Source organism: Macrobrachium rosenbergii, chromosome 9 (genome assembly GCF_040412425.1).
Source record: "Macrobrachium rosenbergii isolate ZJJX-2024 chromosome 9, ASM4041242v1, whole genome shotgun sequence".
NCBI lineage: Eukaryota > Metazoa > Arthropoda > Malacostraca > Decapoda > Palaemonidae > Macrobrachium > Macrobrachium rosenbergii.
Genome location: NC_089749.1, coordinates 51,223,608 through 51,236,107, shown reverse-complemented (window position 1 = coordinate 51,236,107; position 12,500 = coordinate 51,223,608). Strand labels below are relative to the sequence as shown.

The 12,500-nt window shown below is 37.3% G+C and overlaps 1 protein-coding gene and 1 long non-coding RNA gene across 2 annotated transcripts in view; one reads left to right on the top strand and one right to left on the bottom strand.

Moving 5' to 3' along the window:
• LOC136841797 (uncharacterized) overlaps positions 1-12,500 on the top strand; it is a 136,112-nt gene that overhangs the window by 26,063 nt on the left and 97,549 nt on the right. The window lies entirely within an intron of this gene.
• LOC136842138 (serine-rich adhesin for platelets-like) overlaps positions 514-12,500 on the bottom strand; it is a 12,256-nt gene continuing 269 nt past the window's right edge. The window contains 12 exon segments of the mRNA XM_067109497.1: positions 514-851; positions 1,166-1,567; positions 1,569-1,727; positions 1,849-2,362; positions 2,364-2,452; positions 2,563-3,174; positions 3,698-4,159; positions 9,081-9,308; positions 9,624-10,187; positions 10,309-10,914; positions 11,022-11,633; positions 12,148-12,500. The exon segment at positions 12,148-12,500 is cut by the window's right edge and continues 269 nt beyond it. Of these exon segments, the coding sequence (XP_066965598.1) occupies positions 621-851; positions 1,166-1,567; positions 1,569-1,727; positions 1,849-2,362; positions 2,364-2,452; positions 2,563-3,174; positions 3,698-4,159; positions 9,081-9,308; positions 9,624-10,187; positions 10,309-10,914; positions 11,022-11,633; positions 12,148-12,500 (4,832 nt within the window). The 3' untranslated portion in view covers positions 514-620.

Genomic DNA, 12,500 nt, shown 5'->3' with positions numbered 1-12,500 from the left:
GGCGTTTGATTTCACTGTTATAAGTTATTCACTTCAGCCTAGATACTCAAGCTGTACGTTGGTCATTTCAGTCACTACTCGGAGAATGTATTTCTCATGTTTTTGCTCAGAAATATTAACCATTTGCAGTTCTTATAATCAACGACCCTTTCCTTTACCTCTTTTCTACATACACCTCCTACAAGCCTTTCTTCAGGAGGCCTCATAATGTCCATCATATTATATCTTTCTCCATTTATTCGATGTACATCGGCATTATGAATTATTTATCACGAGTTTCTATTTCTTATACACGGGTTATCAAACATATGTTTTTTTTTTTACTTATATATTGAAACAGGACCATTATATACTTTACTGAATGGTCCATTTGTCACTACTTTATTACTTTAACCCATAAGGATAATAATGGAATGAAATTCACGTAATTTTTTCTTTATTTTATTAGCAAAATAGACAAAGTTTAATAAAAATATATTACCAAATTCATTGATCATATAAATATTTACGTATTTAATCCAACAACAAGAATGCTGAAAACAAAACAGTAACAATGTCTGGAATCTTTTGGCAGCTGATCGTCACTGATCAGTTGAAAAGGTTCGGTAGGAAAGAATTCTTTAGGAGTCTTTAGGTGCTGTAACGACCAGTACCCCGTCCTTCGACAGAACAGAGGTGATGGCGTCCACTATAATTGTACCTGGTAACTTCATGCGACGGCTGAAGCTCTTGCTAGAAGACCTTCCATTGTCATCCACGACTTCCTTTCGACCCTCCACCAAGAGCCCGTTCTGCTCTAGAGCTTTCACTTGCAGGTCTCCGCCCACGAAGTCAGTGACATCGATTTTTACCTGTAAGTTCAAAATATATACTGTAGAAAAATGTGTAACCTGAGTGCGGTTGATATTTTTCAAAAGGGATCATTCTTCATGGTGAATTTTCCGCCATAGCACCAAAGTATTATCTTATAAGAGAGACAGGTAACGTTATTTAGATCATACGTGCAGATTTTTCAAAAATGTATCTTCCTGTCTAGATTTTCACGACTATATATGGTGATGGACAATAAATCTGCAATTCTAAAAGATTCGTTAATGTAAGACTGAGGCGCTGGTGGAATATCATTGTTGAGAGCAGAATATGGCATAAAATATGCATAACTCACCTTAATAGAATGGCCATCTTCCTCCATAGATACCATTCGCTCGTCGTCCACTGAGTTGACCTCACACATATTTTCGAAGGAGTTCCTGTCCTTCAATGACAATGTCATATCTTGTGCGTGATTGAAAACCCTGTTAGCAGCTTCTTCAAAATCCTGGTGAGCCTTTGCAAAGAAGTCATCGTGAAAACTAGACATCTCTTCAGAAAACTGGCTATGATTCAAGGACTGACTTGACGACATATGTGTGCTTGCATGGTTCGATAAATTTTGAGAAGTATTCAAGGAGGACATGAAGTCCCTGTCTAGAGAGTGAGACGTCGTGGAAACCAGACGTTCTTGTTGTTTCTTTGGAATGGTAATTATCAGCACACCATCAGAAGACATCGATGATGAAACAGCTTCAGAGTTCACCAGTCCAGGAAAAACAAATTTCCTGCAGAAAGTTTTGTGGATACAGACTCTCCTCTTTCCTCTCTACTTTTCCTTCAACAACCAGCTCATTTTCATCAACGACTTTAATTTTTAGGTCATCCTTGTTGAAATCCTGCACATCCATCACCACCTGAAAAGAGAAGTAGGCTTAGGGCATGTCACCTGTTTTTAACATTTGTTTCCAAAAACAAAGGTAAAAAAATGTTTCAGTGACCTAAAGCTTTCAAACAAAAGACTTAAGAGCTACCAACCTTATGGCTCTGGTGATCTTCGGTCACAGAAATTGCTTGATTCTCTTCTCTCATATCTTTCTCTCTTAAGCTTCTGTAAGATGTCATATCATGTGACACAGACGTTGACTTTCCATGCTTCTCCAACACTTCCTGAACTGCCCTTTCGAAGTCTTGCCGCACAGATGCAAAGAAGTCGTCGTGGAAGAAGTGGCCTTTCTCAAACACTGGCAAAAGGAAAGTTTCGGCAGAATTCTCCAGAGTTCTGTTAGCATTAGATTCTTCGTTTTCTTTGGTAGTAAATTTAATTCCATGAGAGTTTGACTGTACGTTGGAAGAAAGGGAACTAGAAGAGTTGGTGGAGTGAATAGAGGAGTTGGTGGAGTGCATTTCCTTTTGGTCCTTTGCTTTTGGAACCTTTATGGTAAGAATTCCATCCGATGACATTGCAGAAGTGATTTCATTAGACCTGATGGGTCCCGGAAAAGTGAATGATCTTTGAAAGCTCTTGTGTGAAGATTTCCTTCCCTTTCTCCTCTACTTTTCCAACAACCTGTAACTCCGTCTCATCCACAACCTTCACACTAACATCGCCTTTCATGAAGTCTTTGACATCCACAACAACCTGTAAAATAAGAAAGAGTGTTATGCCAGGAAATACTTTCAAATGTATAATATTTGTTGCCTGCAAAATACCAGTACTATTATCACATCAAAGAAGTCGGCTCCACAAACCTTATGGAAGGTGTCATCCTCTGTAAGAGAAACGGCTTGATTTTCTTGCGTGAGGTTCGTCTCTCTGAGGCTCCTGTATGCCGTCATGCTGTCCTTTGTATCACTTGCACAAGTACTTCCAAAATTATTCAAAACTTCCTTCACAGATTTCTCAAAGTCTTGTCGTGCATTTTCGAAGAAGGAGTCATGGAAAAATGATCCCCTTTCTGAGATAGGTAACAGAATGTCAGTCTTCCTGTTGTGGAAGAAATCCTCTGATGCCACGTCCTTCCTGCTGTCTGCCTTAACAAACTTCTTGTCACTTGTGTCAGCTGAGATGCTGCTGGCAACTTCCTCTTTTGTATTCTGCAACTGGAAGTTCACCTTCTTTTCAGAAGTTTCTCTTTGGTTATTCTTTGGGACGTTGACTGTTAGGACACCATCGGAGGACATTGCCGAGGAGACAGCATCGGCCTTGACTAGACCAGGGAAAGTGAAGCGTCGACAAAAGCTCTTCTTTGAGATCGAATGCCCGTCTTTCTTCTCAGCGCTGCCTTCAATCACGAGTTCATTTTCGTCCACAATTTTCACCTTGACATCTCCGTCCATGAAGTCTCTGACGTCTAGCACAACCTGCAAAGAAGAGAACAGGCATTAACCATGAGCACTTGGGCTGATGGACCACGGTTTAAGGAGCAATTGTAAGATGGAGTACTAGTAATCAGCTTATTTCTTATGTCGCTTAATACTTGAGGGTCTTCAATTTTTGTCTAATGTTATAATGCCTACAATTGTTATGAACATTAAAGATCACAAGTGGTACATCTGAGGTCCATTCCTCTTTACTCAAATTCTAAACACTTTTTTTCAACTAACAAAATGTTAGAAAAGTAGAAAAAAACTGCCCTTTCGAATAGTCAGATCATAAGAACATCTGAAATTTTCCTCTGCTCATTTCAATGGTACCAAAGTTTATCTGCAACTCCCTTCTCTTAAGCCTACAAGTGCTTTAATTTCTACCTTTTACTTTTTGTGTTTCCTCTAGTCTGTGATCACTTAGCTGTCTAACTTCTTTTTAACTGTGCCTGATCTTTAAGCACTGCATCCAACGCTGCAGTAGTGTGTGTGTGTGTGTGTGTGTTTATATAATCCTTACCTTATGATGAGAGTCATCTTGGGAGAGAGAAACGGCCTGATTGCTGTCTTTGAGGTCGAGTTCTCGAATCTTCCTGTAAGAATCGAGGTCATTCATTTCGTCGGACCTCTGACCCCACTGACCTACGACCTCCTTAACGGCTTCATCGAAGTGCCTTCGGGCATCTGCGAAGAAGGCGTCGCTGTGGAACAGGCCTCGAGTGGCGATGGGGATTAGGGAGTCCTCCAGACGTGGCCACTCCATCATGGAAGTTCTTCCTTCCAGCGACGCTCTGCTGCTGTCTGATGAAATACTGCTTTTGCTGCTGCTTTCACTCACACAGGATGCTGTGCTTTTAATGGTGCTTTTGACGTTTGAGGACGACTTCGTTTGAACCGCGTCGGCTGAGCAGCTGCTCAGACGAGAAGCTGTGTTGCTGTTGTGTTGTGTTGGAGCCATTTTCTTCTTCTTTTTCTCTGGAGACTAGCGACCGAACTGCGTGCTTTTATGAAAGGAAGACGGTACTTAGTGCACTGAATTAATTCTGAACAGATATTTATAGCGCGGAACCACTTCAAAGGGCGAATAGAGAGATCCTTGTTGACGCTGTTGTGTATCAGCTCAGTTCTCGTAGTGTTCTGTCAGGTGAGCGAGTCCCGGTGTCTTATATACAACCGCGGTGGTTGGCAGGCACCCCGCTGCTGCTCTTCTTGCCTCCCACGGCTCAGGGCGTGAACGATGATGTCATTCTGACGTAATGTGTGTTCGTTCCCGACCTAAGGAGGCCTGAGATGAACGTAGAACTTTCTGGATCTTTCTGGTATCAGCCGAGAAATGTTCTCATTGTTTATGTAATGGCGCTTAAAATCTACAACAGAAATGAGTTGTAACAAGCGTTAGTTTTATCAGTCTGTAGCCTAGGGAATTCTAAAGCGAGTGTAGGATCAGCAGATAAAAACGAAAGAAAAAGGACTCGTTGCATCTCTCCTTTTATGGAAGTAAGGTAACAACCAGATGGAGTACCTTCCGTGTTTACTTCTTCATTCTTCAAGCTGAATGTGGATGTCAGTGGTGCTTTTTATTATCGCGTACGTGACGAAAGAAATATTATCTTATAAATACTTCTGTCTTGATATAAACATAAATTCGTTCAATACATATATATATATATATATATATATATATATATATATATATATATATATATATATATATATATGTATATATATAACATATATAAAGGGAGTAGAGATACATAGAGGCTAGTACTAAACAGATTTTCCATAGACATGATTATCTGTTAACTTCTCAAAATGTTACTGACTGAAATTTGTCATTACTGTGGATTCTAAAAATACATTTATTTGCCTGTATATATATATATATATATATATATATATACATATAAAGGGAAGGAGAGAGAGAGAGAGAAGTATAGTTATATATAACTAAATATTACATACATTAAAATACTACATGTATACATGGCACACATATATATATATAGTATATATATATATATATATATATAAAATGTATATATATCTATATATATGCACATATATGTAGACAGTCATATATATATATATATATATATATATATATATATATATATATATATATATATATATATATATATATATATATATATATACAAATAAATACATTTTAATAAAAACATACAAATAAACATATTCTCAAAGAAAGCACAACAGAAATTTGAATCAAATAAATATAAAACAAAGCCTCCAGTCACGTCCACATCTCGGCAGAAGAAGAGAAAGAACTTACTCTTCGACCAACAGAAATACCTTCCCTCTTCGAGATAGACCTCGTGAGTCAAATGGTTGTCATTAGATATGAAGTGAAATTTTCTCATAATTTTATTAGTTAACGAGTGACCTATATTACCTGGGTATGTCTTATATGGTCATTTAATTTTCTGAAGTCGTGGTTGCACAAATAAGAAGAACTACACTGTGGATATGACGCATAGAGAGGTATAGATGCGAGAATTGGGTGCTCAGAAACTCAGTAACACCTTTTAATAAACCACACACACACATAAACACACACACACACACACACACATATATATATATATATATATGTGTGTATATATATATATATATATATATATATATAATATGTATAATACAGTGATAGAATAAATATCAAAACTAAGATATAGAATAGAAATTTACTATAACTCAACTTCTTTAGCCAAATTTTAAATGAATTTACCTGAACTGTTACAATTTAAGACTTTCCTGACAGCACTAAAAACAGAGAAAGGAAGTCCTAAAAATAGGGCCCATGCTGATCACAAAATGATTAATGCCGACCTTGTCTTTAACCTTCAATACATACAATCCATACATAATTATATATATATATATATATATATATATATATATATATATATATATATATATATATATATATATATATATATATATATATATATATATATATATATATATATATATATATATATATATATATATATATATATATATATAATTTATTATCTATCACATTTATTCTTGTATTTGGATCTAAGGCTTTGCCGTACAAGCGTATCCAAAATGTGTGAAGAATTCGAGAGGTTAAGAGGACATTGTGGTTAACATAATTGTATATAAACAAGATTGTAGACAGAATATAGTGAATTTATTAGTATCTTGGTAAATTGGTATAATAATCTCTCACCTGTACCATATTATATACACCTCTTTCTATATTCTTCAGTCAACAAATTCTTCGATACAGGTGAGATTATTTTACCAATTTACCAAGATACTGATAAATTCATATATATTTTATATATAATATATTTATTTATTTCGATATATACTATACTAAAGATTGGCGGATACACTCACTAAATGTAAAAGGATATTCTATATATCACTTCACTGGGGACAAAATATTTAATACAATATTGAAGAAGAATATATAAAGAGGTGTATTATCTCGGTGAATTATTTTGTTGAAAATTACCAAGATATTGATAAATTCACTGCATTTTGTCTATTTAGTCTTGATTTCATCCATTTTGGTATATTTGGGGCTGGTAAAAAAATTATATTAATAAAAGCCCTCAGGGATAAAATAAAAATATAAACCATAGACAATAAGTTTCCCATTATATCGGTAACTCTCAACTTATCTCACTATTACTGTATCATATACATCCATTTCTATATTTAGTAAAAAAATTATATTAATAAACACTATCTTCGGGCGGCCGTCTCTTTACACTTACATAACCTTCGGGTATGAGATCATTACACCACTGCGGCACGGGGAAGCGTAATATATATTAATAAATAATATTATATTAATAAATGAGAAATATATAAACTCAGCACAGCCTAACCATGCACATCAGGTCATAACTTTTAGAATGCATACATCATAGGCCTATTCCTTACCTGGAGGTCAGGGGATTCAGAATGCATACACCAGCTAGAAGGCCACATTTCTTCTTACCCTGTCTCAGGGATAATCCTTAGGGCTTTCACACCTAAAAATATACATCACTCAAACTTCTAATTAATCACAACTCTCAGTTCTTGATAAACTGAAGGTTTTATGTTCGTTTCGTTACGTTTCCAGCATAAAAATAACGGTGGTACATCACTCAAAGTCACAAAAAAGTACAACTAAAAAGTACCCATTGGAAAAAAATAGTTCAAAAGACTTTGGCGTTGCCAAAAAGTCACATTAATTTATGGTGGCCGGGAATAAAGTCACAAGGAAAAAAGCCGCAGGAAAAAATCACACAATTTTGGCTAGGAAAAAATCACAGAAAAAAATCACATTAATTTATGGTGGCCGGTGATAAAACCAAAAGGGAAAAATTCACAATATTTCCTAGGGTCATTATCCTTATGATATTTACAGTCTTTTGTTTATGTTTTTACGGAAATCCACAACGGCCTTGTACTAAACACGCCGCAAAGGTGGATACATACCTGGTTAAAACCCTTACGGATCATTACTGTATATAGGAAAGGTTAATGTGACTTTTTTTCCTGTGACTTTTTTTCTGTGACTTTTTTTCTGTGACTTTTTCCCTGTGACTTTTTTTACCTGGATTCGTTTTTATCACCCTAGGCATCGTATTTTCGATTTTATTTTACCCCTTTGGGTAAAGTATCCATAAAAATAACAAGATTTACAGTAAAACGTACAATTCTATTTTGTTTAAATAATATTTTTTATTATATCTGGTATAAAATCACAGAAGATATTTATGTTACATCCATAGATTTCATATTATTGTGGAAGCGTAGATATTGAAAAGCACCGAAAATAATAAGTGGAAATTCTACCTTTGCAAATGACAAGCTATGATTATCGCAAAACTCTTCAACACAATGTTAATATTCTCTGCAGTTTTAATTTCAGTTTTTTTATATATTTTCAACATCCAAAAATACCAGTCAAACTACTGTGCGGTTGAACTATCAACGTCGGTCAAATTGCAGCACACAGTATTGTAATGCGCATGCTTATTTATGATTAGCCAACGTCAGTATCACATCACACCCAGTTCGGCAAAAAAAAAAAAAAACATTTTCTGTATAAGCACAGAGCTTGAGGGTAGGCCCACATACGAAAGAAGCATCCAGGTATGTGGATCGAAGTCATGCAAGTGCTGATATAAACATAACTCAGCCTCCATTTTTCTTTTTTTACCAGTTTGATGCTCAGGGACCTTCATATTTGTCTCGGAGCTTCACATAGTTCAGAGTTCAGACTAATTAGTCAAACTATTACAATGGGCGTTTGATTTCACTGTTATAAGTTATTCACTTCAGCCTACAGTAGATACTCAAGCTGTACGTTGGTCATTTCAGTCACTACTCGGAGAGTGTATCTCATGTTTTTGCTCAGAAATATCTAATCATTTGCAGTTCTTATAATCAATGACCCTTTCCTTTACCTGCTTTCTACATGCGCCTTCTACAAGCCTTTCTTCAGGAGGTCTCATAATGTCCATATTATGTCTTTCTCCATTCATTCGATGTGCATCAGTAAGATGAATTATTTATCACGAGTTTCCAAAAATATGCCTTTTTTTTTTTTTTTTACTTATATATTGAAACAGGACCATTATATACTCATTACTGAATGGTCTATTTGTCACTGCTTTATTACCTTAACCCATAAGGATAATAATGGAATGAAATTCACGTAATTTTTCTTTATTTTATTAGCAAAATAGACGAATTTTAATAAAAAATATATTACCAATATCATTGATCATATAAATATTCACGTATTTAATCCAACAACATGAATGCTGAAAACAGAACAGTAACAATGTCTGGACTCTTTTGGCAGCTGATCGTCACTGATCAGTTGAAAAGGTTCGGTAGGAAAGAATTCTTTAGGAGTCTTTAGGTGCTGTAACGACCAGTACCCCGTCCTTCGACAGAACAGAGGTGATGGCGTCCACTTTAATTGTACCTGGTAACTTCATGCGACGGCTGAAGCTCTTGCTAGAAGACCTTCCATTGTCATCCACGACTTCCTTTCGACCCTCCACCAAGAGCCCGTTCTGCTCTAGAGCTTTCACTTGCAGGTCTCCGCCCACGAAGTCAGTGACATCGATTTTGACCTGTAAGTTCAAAATATATACTGTAGAAAAATGTGTAACCTGAGTGAGGTTGATATTTTTCAAAATGGATAATTCTTCATGGTGCATTTTCCGCCATAGCAGTAAAGTATTATCTTATAAGAGAGAAAGCTAACGTTACTTAGATCATACGTGCAGAATTTTAAAAAATGTAGCTTCCTGTCTAGATTTTGACGACTATATATGGTGATGCACCCATAAATCTGCACTTCTAAATGATTCGTTAATGTAAAACTGAGGTGTTGGTGGAATATCATTGTTGAGAGCAGAATATGGCATAAAATATGCATAACTCACCTTAATAGAATGACCATCTTCTTCCATAGATACCATTCGCTCGTCGTCCACTGAGTTGACCTCACACATATTTTCGAAGGAGTTCCTGTCCTTCAATGACAATGTCATATCTTGTGCGTGATTGAAAACCCTGTTGGCAGCTTCTTCAAACTCCTGGTGAGCCTTTGCAAAGAAGTCATCGTGAAAACTAGACATCTCTTCAGAAAACTGGCTATGATTCAAGGACTGACTTGACGACATATGTGTGCTTGCATGGTTCGATAAATTTTGAGAAGTATTCAAGGAGGACATGAAGTCCCTGTCTAGAGAGTGAGAAGTTGTCGAAACTAGACGTTCTTGTTGTTTCTTTGGAATGGTGATTATCAGTACACCATCAGAAGACATCGATGATGAAACAGCTTCAGAGTTCACCAGTCCAGGAAAAACAAATTTCCTGCAGAAAGTTTTTGTGGACACAGACTCTCCCTCTTTCCTCTCTACTTTTCCTTCAACAACCAGCTCATTTTCATCAACGACTTTAATTTTTAGGTCATCCTTGTTGAAATCCTGCACATCCATCACCACCTGAAAAAAGAAGTACGCTTAGGGCATGTCACCTGTTTTTAACATTTGTTTCCAAAAACAAAGGTAAAAAATTGTTTCAGTTACCTAAAGCTTTCAAACAAAAGACTTAAGAGCTACCAACCTTATGGCTCTGGTGATCTTCGGTCACAGAAATTGCTTGATTCTCTTCTCTCATATCTTTCTCTCTTAAGCTTCTGTAAGATGTCATATCATGTGACACAGACGTTGACTTTCCATGCTTCTCCAACACTTCCTGAACTGCCCTTTCGAAGTCTTGCCGCACAGATGCAAAGAAGTCGTCGTGGAAGAAGTGGCCTTTCTCAAACACTGGCAAAAGGAAAGTTTCGGCAGAATTCTCCAGTGTTCTGTTAGCATTACAGTCTTCTTGTTCTTTGGTGGTGAATTTAATTCCCTGACAGTTTGACCGTACTTTGGAAGAAAGGGAACTAGAAGAGTTGGTGGAGTGAATAGAGGAGTTGGTGGAGTGCATTTCTTTTTGGTCCTTTGCTTTTGGAACCTTTATGGTAAGAATTCCATCCGATGACATTGCAGAAGTGATTTCATTAGACCTGATGGGTCCCGGAAAAGTGAATGATCTTTGAAAGCTCTTGTGTGAAGATTTCCCTTCCCTAGTCTCCTCTACTTTTCCAATAACCTGTAACTCCGTCTCATCCACAACCTTCACACTAACATCGCCTTTCATGAAGTCTTTGACATCCACAACAACCTGTAAAATAAGAAAGAGTGTTATGCCAGGAAATACTTTCAAATGTATATTTGTTGCCTGCAAAATACCAGTACTATTATCACATCAAAGGAGTCGGCTCCACAAACCTTATGGAAGGTGTCATCCTCTGTAAGAGAAACGGCTTGATTTTCTTGCGTGAGGTTCGTCTCTCTGAGGCTCCTGTATGCCGTCATGCTGTCCTTTGTATCACTTGCACAAGTACTTCCAAAATTATTCAAAACTTCCTTCACAGATTTCTCAAAGTCTTGTCGTGCATTTTCGAAGAAGGAGTCATGGAAAAATGATCCCCTTTCTGAGATAGGCAACAGAATGTCAGTCTTCCTGTTGTGGAAGAAATCCTCTGATGCCAAGTCCTTCCTGCAGTCTGCCTTAACAAACCTCTTGTCACTTGTGTCAGCTGAGATGCTGCTGGCAACTTCCTCTTTTGTATTCTGCAACTGGAAGTTCACCTTGTTTTCAGAAGTTTCTCTTTGGTTATTCTTTGGGACGTTGACTGTTAGGACACCATCGGAGGACATTGCCGAGGAGACAGCATCGGCTTTGACTAGACCAGGGAAAGTGAAACGACGGCAAAAGCTCTTCTTCGAGATCGAATGCCCATCTTTCTTCTCAGCGCTGCCTTCAATCACGAGTTCATTTTCGTCCACAATTTTCACCTTGACATCTCCGTCCATGAAGTCTCTGACGTCTAGCACAACCTGCAAAGAAGAGAACAGGCGTTAACCATGAGCACTTGGGCTGATGGACCATGGTTTAAGGAGCAATTGTAAGATGGAGTACTAGGAATCAGCTTATTTCTTATGTCGCTTAATACTTGAGGGTCTTCAATTTTTGTCTAATGTTATAATGCCTACAATTGTTATGAACATTAAAGATCACAAGTGGTACATCTGAGGTCCATTCCTCTTTACTCAAATTCTAAACACTTTTTTTTCAACTAACAAAATGTTAGAAAAGTAGAAAAAAAACTGCCCTTTCGAATAGTCAGATCATCAGAGCATCTGAAATTTTCCTCTGCTCATTTCAATGGTACCAAAGTTTATCTGCAACTCCCCTCTTAAGCCTACAAGTGCTTTAATTTCTACCTTTTACTTTTTTGTGTTTCCTCTAGTCTGTGATCACTTAGCTGTCTAACTTCTTTAACTGTGCCTGATCTTTAAGCACTACATCCAACGCTGCAGTAGTGTGTGTGTGTGTTTATATAATCCTTACCTTATGATGAGAGTCATCTTGGGAGAGAGAAACGGCCTGATTGCTGTCTTTGAGGTCGAGTTCTCGAATCTTCCTGTAAGAATCGAGGTCATTAGCTTCGTCTGACCTCTGACCCCACTGACCTACGACCTCCTTAACGGCTTCATCGAAGTGCCTTCGGGCATCTGCGAAGAAGGCGTCGCTGTGGAACAGGCCTCGAGTGGCGATGGGGATTAGGGAGTCCTCCAGACGTGGCCACTCCATCATGGAAGTTCTTCCTTCCAGCGACGCTCTGCTGCTGTCTGATGAAATGCTGCTTTTGCTGCTGCTTTCACTCACGCAGGATGCTGTGCTTTTAATGCTACTTTTGACGT